The sequence below is a fragment of the Bombyx mori genome, chromosome 1, assembly GCF_030269925.1.
Source record: "Bombyx mori chromosome 1, ASM3026992v2".
Taxonomy (NCBI): domain Eukaryota; kingdom Metazoa; phylum Arthropoda; class Insecta; order Lepidoptera; family Bombycidae; genus Bombyx; species Bombyx mori.
Window position 1 is genome coordinate 16,328,260 of NC_085107.1, and position 12,196 is coordinate 16,340,455.

Below are 12,196 nucleotides of genomic sequence, written 5' to 3' on the forward strand. Positions count from 1 at the left end.
GAATGGTATTTGATTTTGACTGTTGGTTTTTATATATAATCTAAACATATATTATCATACCAAATTTTAGAAAGAAGATTACCATGTCGTTGTGCTATCAGACCTAGTGGTTAATTCTTACAGCATAGAATTGGGGGAAACATTAATATAATGTTGAGGACAGTGGTGATAATATTAAGAACTATAGAAATTGCTGATGATACATCATTGAAATGACTCAATAAAAAGTTAAATTTAGATTCTAATAATTTTAGTTCAGAAATTTGTAAGAAATATGTACATAATGCTATTGAATTAAATATATAACAGGTATTACCTCAAATTTGTATTTATGTGCTCCAATAGTTGTACGTTGTTTCTGCCAAAAATTGTCAGGTTTAACTACCAGTGCCTGATGGACGGATGATGGGAAGTGTTCTTGAAGAACCTTTAGGATTGGCTTGATAGCAGCCCACGCCGAACCTCTCATGTCAATTAATATTGTGAATCCGAGACTTTTCACAGATTCACTATAACAAAGAACATAAACATAGCAGTGATATCAACTAATAAAATTTCTTATTGTAACTTGTGGATTATCTAAAAAATCATTAACAAAATATTGAATGGCAATATAGTTAATAATTTTTACAAAAGATACACTGTTACATGTTGACTATGAACAAAAACCAAGTCTTCTATTGTTCTACTGCTCACTCCTATTATGAGTCTATTAAATTTTGAATCAGCTTACTATATAAATATCTTTTTTTCCTATCTAAGCTGATAGCCTTGAGAGGCCTTTTCACCGTAACCCTAACAAGTAGGTGAGCTCACAGGGCTCAAACCTGACTACATTGCTAACATTAACCCTAGCAAGAGCAATGCTTCGTAGAATCTACCACCGGATCCTGACCCACTGAGAAAATGCATCAAGCAATTCAGTGGGCTGTGTCTGTGGGACAATGTACTCACTGAGCCCTTCATCACAAGTGACAGATTCAACGAGAACGATGAGTGTATAGATAGTTGCTTGAGGCACAAAGTTATCAGAATAATATAGAATAGAGACAAATGTTAACATAATACACATTGTACCTATTTAACAAATATAAAAGTTTTCTTACCCAGGTATACTGATCAAGTAATGTATCAAACGTCTATAGTCATCTGGAGCGACACGATCCCTCCTTGAGTTGGCCGGAAACCAGATGATAGGACTTCCCCGGCGATCCCGACCACCAGTGAGAGACGCCACCCGCTCCTGCAGAAGCGGGAGGACGTCGAGAGCCCTTGCTCCTGCCTCCATCTCTACCCCTTAGGGCACTGCTTGAAGAAGCCTAATCAAAATATAAAATCAATGAAATCAAATATTTTTATCATATTTGAATTAATAGTTAGTAAGAAACTTCTCCATCCATAAGAAAAAACTCCTACTTTACTATCTAGCTTTATTTATCTTATTTTTATTTTGAAAACTGGTGGTGTCATGTTAGGCTCAAACTGATTATACTGTACCTCTTTCTCAAGCTGTTATGCTAACAAAAAGTTGTTCTTTTAATTATTTACTTCATGACATCAATGTTTAGTGGGCATAAAAAAGAATTATTTTTGTCCTCTTTTAATTATTGTTTATCCTACTTTGTCTTAGCTTTTTATTATTAGATTTATGATATTAATTTTATATTCTAAAGGATAGAAAATCAAAGTTTTTGACCACATTAAATAATTTAATTCTTAAATTTGCTATGCTATGCTATGCTATTGTTGTATAATATTGTACAATTAAATAATATTTAATAAATTTACTTTTCTTTCTATTTATTTCAGCAAGCAATTTTTTGTTGTTAAAATATCAATACTAGTTGCCTAACATAGCTGAAGCAAACATTAATATCAACTGGTGCATTGAGAATTATCAAAACAAGGAGAAGTGCAACTGACAACTTGAACTCACTACATTTATAATTTTACTATTCATTATTTAGTAATATTCACAATTGGGCATGACGTGGGAGGAGCTAGAACAGACTGCCCAAGACCGATACAAATGGAAAAAAATTATTCGAGCCCTACACCCCAGCAGAGGGTAATAGGAAAGCATGATGATGATGATGATGATGATTCACAATATTATCCTAAATATTTTATAAGAGAACAAAATATAGCAGATGGGATTAATTTTAGGCATAGCCACTTGTAACTCAAGGACAGAAGACAGAAATACCTGAAAATAAAGGAAAGGCCTTACTAGGAGGCACACTGAGCTCAAGGCTGATACTTGATGTTAAGCAGGGTTCTCACTTTAGGATGGAATGCTAATAATTTAAATTTTAATTCATAGTTACAACATTGTTTGTTTTTTATATAAATTGCATTTCTTTATGTACAATTTATGTAACTAAACTTAAAATTAGCTAAAATGCACTGTTAAGTAAAAGAATGTGTATGATGCTAAGTTAGTATTTGTACAAAATATAAAGACATGTTAAGTAAAGTAATAATGAAAATGATCAGAGATCGTATAATTAGGAAGAGACTTTCTTGAAAATTTTTTGTTTTTATATTGTGATAATTTTTTATTCAAGAACTTCATTAAAATCAGAGTAGTAAGTGCATGTTGAATTTTTAAACATTCAATTTAAGTAGTGCTCCTTTCATTCTGTTGTTATTCACTAACTCACTAGCGTCAAACAAACATTGTCAAATAAGCTCACTGCAATTTTATTAACAAATTGTTTTACTGACGTCAATTAGACTAAGTAACGAAAATTATTTAGTATCACTAACAGTAACTGGTCTAAACTGTGGAATTTACAGATGTTAAGTTGTCTTACTTCTTTGTGAAACATACGACCGACGCTAGGGAGGGTCATTGTTTTGTTACAAATGTAGCATATTCCAAATTTAAAATATAATCCTGAACTTGTTACTATTATTGTATTCTGGTTAAACTCTGTTTATATTTCGTTTAAACATTAACCGATTACAAATTACTGCAGACATATTAACTTTGCGTGTATGTCACAACAAATAACCTTAATTATAAATTTTGAACTAACCGTGATGACTCAAGACGCCAATTAATCAGGTATAAAAGGTTCGGCACACATTATTGTCATAGTGATTACTTTCAGTAAAACATTTGTAAAAAATATATTCATTACTGCGCTAAAACATTAAAAAACACACAAGGCGCATCAGTGACACACACTGGTTCACAGAATCACCGACTACCTCAATCAACCACAATGGCGCGCCAGTTTTTTTACCGGCCTTAGCATCATAATAAACTATTGTAAACAAGTTTATTAATCTGTTAATCAAAGGCTATAACAACAAAAACTCATTCTTTACTTTTGTTTTATTAATTGTATCGAAATTTAAATTTAAAATTTGTTGAGTTTATCGAACCCACTCAGTTTTTGAACGCGTAATGGAATGTGGTTAAGTTACATTTATCAGAATTTACAGATGTCGCATGATTTGAAATAATAATTACAAATTTTGATTATTGAATTATTAGCAAAATGTATTATTTTAAAAAACTTTAAATTTTGGTATGTATGTACTTAGAATAGTTATAAATCAGGGTTTGACTGAATAGGTTGTTAGTGTACACTTGGTACATTTGCGATTTTTAAACGAAGTGTCGCAATAGCTTCAGTCACAGATGCTGCATAAATGGGTAGATAATAGTTAGATTACATATTAGATTCATTAAGATCGATTAAATTAAATTCTGGACGATAAATTATATCATATAGAATAATAGGTACCTACTTAATATATTGCAACACATAAAATCATTTCGTGCTGTTGTATGTAGTCCTATTGTGTAAAGATAAAGAAAACGTTTATGTTTGGTGACAAAAATGGTCAATTATAAGTAACGAATTACGATTATAATTTTTTATGCAAGAGTCTGCAAATGTCAACGACAAGCATGGAGTTTATTTAAATTGTTTACTCTTATTATACTCCCAGTATAATAAATCAAATCCGATTTATTTTATTTTGACAATTATTTAGTAATTCCCATAGATACTACACGTATTTCCCCGAACCTAAGAAAGTATGGTAATGTAAAAAAAATAGTATTTATAATTTAGGGTATGACCTCATAATTTAAGGTGGGTGGTTCCTACACGTCAAATTATCTATAGATCCAGTGCCCATTTAACATCAGATGGACAGTGAGCTTGGTCATTCATGTATGTAAAAAGAAATATTAAATAGTTTCTCGGTTCTCAATAAAAGCTTCATTCCTTTCTTAAATTTCATTTTCATTTACCTTTCACAATAACATGGGTTCCGATTTTTGTTTAAAACATTATATCGTTAGTTCCCTTTGTATGTCATGATGGAGAACGCAAACATTAAAGGCGGTTTTATTATTGTGATGTCACGTACACCCATAATACATTTCATAGAGTACCCCAACAAAATCGTCATGGAATAATGCTCACATTGTACCATAATAACTAATTGTAGATCGTATGTCTGGCTTATGTATTCTATTCTTTTTTTGTCTGTCATTGATATCTTGAGTTGCCACTGTTGCCAGTGTCGAGTTTTTATCAATCTGGGGAAAAAGTTTCTTCGCATTTTTTAAGAAAATTCACAACATTTTTAATACAGTTTATTTACATTTAACTAAACACATAGGTACCATTTTATTTGATAATTTTTTGCCATCTTGTAGGTAGGGACATGATCCCATTGCTATAAAAATTTTGGGGCTTCTGATCAAAATACCGCGACAATTGGCAGTCTTCTCGTGGTGTTAACCTGACACCGCCTAAAGAGTTCTGAAGAGACCGGAAATCTGAAGGTGCAAGGTCAGGACTATACGGCGAATGCATTAATACCTTTCAGCCAAGCTCTCTTAATATTTGCTGAGTGGCTAAAGATGTGTGAGGTCTAGCGTTATCATGATGAAAAATCACATTCCTTCTGTTAATTAATTCCCGCCGCTTTCTCTCAACTTCTTGCTTTAATCTCAATAGTTGTTCGCAGTAAAGTTCAGAATCGATGGTCCTGTCTGCCTTCCACAGTCTGTGAAGCCTGACCGGCCTTTGACCACGACTTTTTTCGCACGTTCTTGTCGTACGTGATCCACTTTTCATCACCAGTTATCAGCTTCTTCAAAAATAGTACGGTTTCATTACGTCGTAGTAAAGAATCACAAATGAGAACACGGTTCATTAGGTTTCTTTCAGTGAGCTCGTCAGGTACCCAAATATCGAGCTTTTTTGTTTACCCAGTTTTTTTTCAAATGCGCCATCGCTGTTTTGTAGTAATTCCCAGCTATCGAGGAAAGCTATAGGCTATATAACATCACGCTAAGACCAATGCAAGCGGAGCACCAATTAAGAATGTTTTAAAAAAAAGTGCGCGGCAGCATAATTATGTCTATTATCTAGTTTGCTCATTAGTATCTGTTTGTAGTTGTGCATAGTTTCTATTCTTAAAGTATCATTCACTTAATTCCTGTCTTTTACTAGAATAGCTGACCTTAGCTAAGACCTGTTGAGACATTAAGAAATAAAAGTAGGACATAGCTCCTTTAATAATATTCAGCCCAGCTCAATACAATTTACAATAATTAATATTCGTATTGAGCATCTTACTATTGCTCAATACACCAGCTATTACAGAAAACTCGGTTTTTATATTCCCGTTGAAGCAATTTTTATTACACACTTACAAAAAAATAGAAAACTATAAAATATTGAATTTTCATCTTTGTGGCACTCTCCTAGTCGTTAACTTCTATATTATCTATACTTACTTATAATATGGACTTTTTGGCGGGAACGCGAGGAGTGAAGTTGTGTGATTTGTTTTATTTTGTCTCATTAATGTTTCTTCAGGTTTAAATTTGTAATAACGGTGGTTTATTAACTGTTTAGTATCTGTGAAAGTGCACAAATGAAACAAAGCTACTGAACGTAACTGCTCGGGATCTTCCAAAAAGTCCACTGTAAAAGTCTCAGTAAATGACCACCATTTTAGTGAGATTATACTTCATCCCATATCATCTCATCTCATTTCATTTCATTTCGTTTTCATTTCACTTCATGCCATCTTTCATAATATTTAACTTCATATCATCTCATAATATCATTTTCATATAAAAAAGCTACGTATTATTAAAATTAAAATAAGATTTGACCTAAAGTTCTTAGCTACCAGGTCATACCTAAAATCCCATAAAAAAAAACTTATTATAATATTATAAAGAGGAAAGATTTGTTTGTTTGTTTGTATTGCGTAGGCTACAAAACTACTGATCCGATTTGAAAAATTCTTTCATTGTTTGGAAGCTACACCATTCCCAAGTGACATAGGCTATAATTTTTTTTTTTAATTTAGGGATCCTTATGTACTAAAACTCCAATAATGTAACCCAAGGTGTAAAAAAATCCTAAAATACCTAATCTTTACATCGCGTGCCCTGCGAAAACTATTGATGATAGAATAAAATAATGTACTAGGACTTTGTAAAACACATTATTATTTACACAAAGTGCCGCTACAGCATAGGTATATCTAGCTATTATAGTTTATAGTTATGCCGCAATAAGTGTTCTTTTATTTACAAAAAAAAAACAACGTCAAATATCGTTGAGATTTTTGTAAAAGGCCCGAGCGGAGCCGAAGCGGGCCGCTAGTTATATTTATAAAAGTATCTAAATTATTTATAGGTGCTGGCAGATATGGTCGAGGAAAATAAATATGGGACGTTTAGTTGTGATGTTTCATCAAAAAAAGTTTGACAAAAATCTTGCATACTTTCAAGGTATTATTTCGAAGTTTATACCGGTGTCGACACCACCGAGACAGACCATTGCCTGGAATGGTTACCTCGGGGCCCATAAAGGGCCACATTTTTTTAATTTATTTATTGCTTGGATGGTTGGACGAGCTCACAGCCCACCTGATATTAAGTGGAAAACACATCCACATGGAAGAATCTGATGATGAATAAATTGTATTCGCCGAACAAACAATAGTGTTTCAATTATTACAACCCGCTGGGACCTATAATGGACAATCGATCATTTGCTTTTGCGTGAACTGCACATCGATAGCACATGAGTACGAGATTATGTAAAGATAGATGATATATAAATTATTAATTAAATAGACGACGTCTAGACAACTACCGTAGGACTTAAATGAAGTATACGTTTAAATCAATGAATTCGCAACTGCGCTGCTGTCGTCAGTGTACTTTCTGCTGCACTTTGGATCGTAAATCACTGCGGGAAACAACGCGGTTGCATTTATGAGTTATAGATGTCTGTGTCTGGGCGCATGATCGATATCCCGACTTTACCTCTAAGCATTATAGGTGATTTGCAAGGTATACTAGGTATAGAAACAATTTAACCAAGCCTTGACTAAATGGTTGAACTCTGCCTTCAGTACATTTTTTTTTTGTTTAATAGCTATTAACGATCGACATGTACCAAAACTTTTTTCAAATTAGCAATTGTTATTTTTTTATTTAATATAAATTTTGAGATGTCTTTCGTTATGGTCGAATTACAATTTTTACATGAACACTACATATAGTCAGCTTTATGAATAATATAGAAATATCATAATTCCAGGGCCAGTTCCTTTGAAGGCAGATAGACCGAGATAGGGTGAACAAAGAATATTGATAACTGCCGTTAGGTCTTAATTATACCTGCTGTTGGCAATGCGTAAGCCTGTACTAAGTCTCACAATTAAATCAAATCAAATCAAATCAAATCAAAAAAATTTTTATTCAACATAAATGAAAGTACATACTTGTTGAACGTCAAAAGAACTACCGCCAATTCACAAGAACTAGCCTCCGTCCTGAGAAGAATTGGCAAGAAACTCAGCGGGCATGTCTTTTTTTTTACATATAAAATTATTATTTATTTATTTTTTAATATTATTATTTTTTTAAATATGAATTTTTTACACTGAGTATTATAACGTAACAATTACTACAATATTGAAATGCCTGGAGCGAGCAACTCATTCCCACTTTGTGCAATCTTCTAGATAATCATTGACTTTATAGTAAGCTTTATTGCACAGATGTTCTTTAATAGTTTTCTTAAACCTATGTATATGTAGGTTCTGAACATCATGTGGGATTTTGTTGTACAGGCGCACAGACAAACACCCGAATGAATTTCGTATCTTATGTAACCTACTCATCGGCACAACAAGCTTGTGTTTGTTCCTAGTATTTCTATTATGTATGTCCGACTGTTTAGGAAACTCCTCAATATGTTTACGAACATACATCAAATTTTCAAAAATGTACTGGGATGGCATAGTGAGAACTTTAATTTCTTTAAATTTCTCCCTCAGGGATTCCCTTGAGTGCATGTTATAAATAGCACGTATAGCTCTTTTCTGCAGAATAAATATCATTTCTACATCGGCCGCATTGCCCCATAGCAAAATGCCATAGGACATGACACTGTGGAAGTAACTAAAGTAAACTAAACGAGCCGTGTCCGCGTTTGTTAACATTCTAATTTTTTTTACTGCGTATGCTGCAGAGCTGAGCTTACTCGCCAATTTATGAATATGAGGTCCCCACTGCAGTTTGGAGTCCACTGTTATACCAAGAAATACGGTTGACTCAACAAGCTCCAATGATTCCTCAGAAACAATTACATCACTATCCACTTGTCTCACATTTAAAGATGGTTTAATACATTTTAAAGTAAATTTAATACATTTAGTTTTCTTACTATTCAATAATAGGTTATTGATACGGAACCAATGAACCACACACGAAATCGCATCATTCACTTCGTCATAGACTTGTAGTTGTCGTTTAATTTTAAATAATAAAGATGTATCATCTGCGAATAATACGACCTCGTGTCGGGACTCAATAAAACTAGGTAAATCGTTTATATATATTAGAAATAAAAAAGGACCCAAAATGGAACCCTGAGGTACACCCATTTTCAACAAGGTGCCTGAAGATCTATTACCTTTCACATCTACTGTTTGTATCCGTCCTGATAAATAGGAAGTAATAAGTTCCAATGCACCATCCCTAATACCATAGTGATGTAGTTTCCTCACCAATGTTTCATGTTCAACACAGTCAAATGCTTTGGATAAGTCACAGAAAATTCCAAGACAATCATGCGATTCCTCCCAAGATTTAAAAATATTTTTGACTAGATAAGCACCTGCATCAGTTGTAGAGCGACCCCTGGTAAACCCGAATTGTTTATTATGAAGCAGGTTATTTGAATTAAAATGTTCTAAAAGTTGGGTCAAAATAATTTTTTCAAAAATTTTACTCAACGTAGGGAGTACTGAAATAGGTCTATAGTTAGAGGGGTCATCAGTACTACCAGATTTAAAAAGAGGAATCACTTTACTATGTTTCATTAAGTCAGGAAATACACCACACCTAATACAGTCATTAAAAATACTAACAAGATGAGGAGCAATAATGTCTATTACAGACTTCAAAATCTTTACTGATATTCCCCACAAGTCAGCTGTATTTTTTACATTAAGGCTATTAAAACTTTTTATTATACTGCTTGAATTAATTTCCTTAAATTTAAAAATTTCATTACATTTGTTGGCATGTTTATGCAATAATATTTCAGCTGCTGTGGGGGATGAATTTAGAGAAGTGGTAGTTGAAACTGGAATCTCAGAGAAAAACTTCTCAAAAGCATTAGCCACATCTTCATGACTAGTTACCAATTTATCATCTATTTTTAATGAGAATTCTTGGTGGCTATTTCTGACTTTTCCACTTTCTCTACCAATGATGTTCCAAGTCATCTTTATCTTGTCAGGGGCATTTTTTATTAAATCACTTAAATGTAAAGATTTTGCCGCTAAACAAACTTTTCTAAATAGTTTTGAATAGTTCCTGACATATTGATGAAATGTTTCATCATTATTATAAGCTTTTTCAGAGTACAGATCATATAACTTTTTTCTACTCTTGTACACTCCGGTGGTGGCCCACTCGCTGAACACTGTTTTGTTTTTTAATGTTACAGTTTTAGGAATAAATATATCAGTAAAGACCAAATTAATTCTCTGAAACATATTCTGGTATGACAAATTTGGGTTTTTGTTATAAATAATTTCTGAATGTTCTTGCTTAATATTATTTCTAAACTTCTCAATTCGTTTTTTATTAATAGGAACAATCACAAGAGTATTTTTATCTTTAGGATTCATATTAGATTCAAAAGACAGAAATTGTCCACTATGGTCTGATGTTAACTGATTAATAATTTTTTTGTTAGTCGGTGTTACATTTGTAAATATGTTATCTAAACATGTTGCCGATGTGGTCGTTGTCCTAGTAGGCTCTAAAAATAAGTTTGGGAGGTTATATGACTTTAACAGTGTTCTGAATCTAATAGTGGTATTTGTGTTTTCTAAAAGATTAATATTAAAATCACCACATACCAAAATTTGTTTATTAGAGACAGAAAGCTTTAGCAATACATTTTCCAAAATATTTTCAAAAGAATCATATAACGCATCAGGAGGTCTGTAGACGCAGACAACGATGAGGTGCTCAAGCTCAACACAGGAAATTTCAATAATTCTCTCAACAGAGAGGGCCACTACATCCTTTCGTTCCTTACATTTCAAACATTTACTAACGAGAATCAGTGAGCCACCGCGAATAGCGTTCTCTCTGCAGAAGGAACTTGACAACTGGTGATCATTAAAATTAAACAATAATTCATAGTTTCTAAACCAGTGCTCAGTGACACAGAATACATTAATATTATGCATATTTAAAAACATTTCAATTTCTAGCTCTTTACCCATCATCCCTTGTAAATTTTGATGCACCAAATTGAATATGTTAATAATTGAAACGTTAACGTCTTTTGATGGGTATAATCTAGTGGGTGTATTAATTGATTTGTAATTGCAAGAGTGTGACTCCTTTGTCTTACTAATTAATTTAAATTGGAAGCAGATTCCAAAGTCTTATAACATGTCATATCTTTTTCCTGCTCAATAGAAGCAGGTGTTTTTTTAGCTAAATTTATAGCTAGGAAATTGTGTATAAAATAGTGTAGCGATGTTGCTACTTGTCTAAAATTTTTATTCGTTAATTTAAATATTTCATTTTTTGATGTCCTTAAATATCTAAATTTTATTATATTATTTAAGTCTATTAATTTAAATGCATATTTTTTGGATGTCAAGATGCAGTTATTATTGTCAAAAGCATTATAAATTGCATTATTAATATTAAATCTAATTTTATTTTCTGTCGGCAAGTCCTGCAAGTAAGGAAAGGTGAACATAATAATTTTTTTAATATTTAACATATTAACTTGTTCAACATAATGCAAAATTTGTTTTTGGTTAACGTTTTCTCTCCTCCCTAACATAATTATTATGACTGTGTTTAGACAATGTGTGGTATTTAAAATCTTATCAAATATTTGTGCTGGATTAGCACCTGGCATACAGTAATTAATCACATGTTGTCCAAAACAAAGGTCATGTAATGCCACACCCATTTGTTTCCCCAGCTCATCACTAAAAATTTTTATTTTAATTTTGTCTTCTCTAGAAACTTGTGAAGATGCAGTAGTAGGTAGACAGATAGGTGCTGCCCTCATAATATCATTGCTTTGAGACTCTAGCACTGAAAGAATAGACACATTATGTTTTTGAATTTCAACATGTGGTAGCTCCTGACAACCCGATGCAGAGCATTTACATTCAGCGTACTGCATTGTCAAAGAGTCAAAACGCTGTTGATTATAATTACAAGTATCAATTAAATTGTCCATTGCCAACACATGCTCACTAATGTCCCTCTGTGCTAGTTCATAGTTTAATGTAATGTTCTCTAAACTTGACTTTAAATTGTTTATTTGTGTAGATAAACATTCTATTTCTTCCATGTGTTTGTGATGAATTTGTTGACTCTGTTCAGTCAATACAGCTACCTGGTGTGAAAGTGAAGTTCTCTGCTTGCAAATGAACTTGATGTATTCCTGAGACTTGTAATTCCTCAATTTCCGTTGAGTCTTATATATTAATTTATTAATTTTAACATATTTCCTAAGTTTATTTTTACTTAAAACTAACTGGGAGCGCTCTGAGGTCTCTGCATCACTACCAGTCAGATCAATAGTAGTTATGTCAAAATTCAAGGCAGTATCTACAGCAACCAAAGAGGGTTCGCTCT

General features: G+C 32.6%; 1 protein-coding gene and 1 long non-coding RNA gene across 12 annotated transcripts in view; one reads left to right on the top strand and one right to left on the bottom strand.

The window, feature by feature from the left end:
• Positions 1–3,615, bottom strand: part of LOC101743427 (triple functional domain protein) — a 166,232-nt gene extending 162,617 nt beyond the window's left edge. For 4 of the 10 annotated variants that reach the window (XM_062670280.1, XM_038010986.2, XM_062670276.1 and 1 more), the window contains exons 1-3: positions 3,042–3,418; positions 1,107–1,319; positions 317–509 (exon numbers count right to left, since the gene is read on the bottom strand). In XM_062670280.1, the coding sequence (XP_062526264.1) occupies positions 317–509; positions 1,107–1,288 (375 nt within the window). In that variant the 5' untranslated portion in view covers positions 1,289–1,319; positions 3,042–3,418. Of the gene's footprint in view, positions 1–316; positions 510–1,106; positions 1,320–3,041 lie in introns of all 10 variants that reach the window. The other 6 variants (XM_038010982.2, XM_038010980.2, XM_038010989.2 and 3 more) reach the window with 4 other exon arrangements.
• Positions 3,616–5,781: 2,166 nt separating this feature from the next.
• On the top strand, positions 5,782–6,995 carry LOC101736211 (uncharacterized). 2 transcript variants are annotated; one of them, XR_009973954.1, is made up of 2 exons: positions 5,782–5,977; positions 6,690–6,995. It is a non-coding gene; the product is annotated as an uncharacterized LOC101736211 (long non-coding RNA). The 2 variants fall into 2 exon arrangements; XR_009973956.1 differs by having other exon boundaries at positions 5,782–5,965.
• The last annotated feature ends 5,201 nt before the right edge of the window (positions 6,996–12,196 follow it).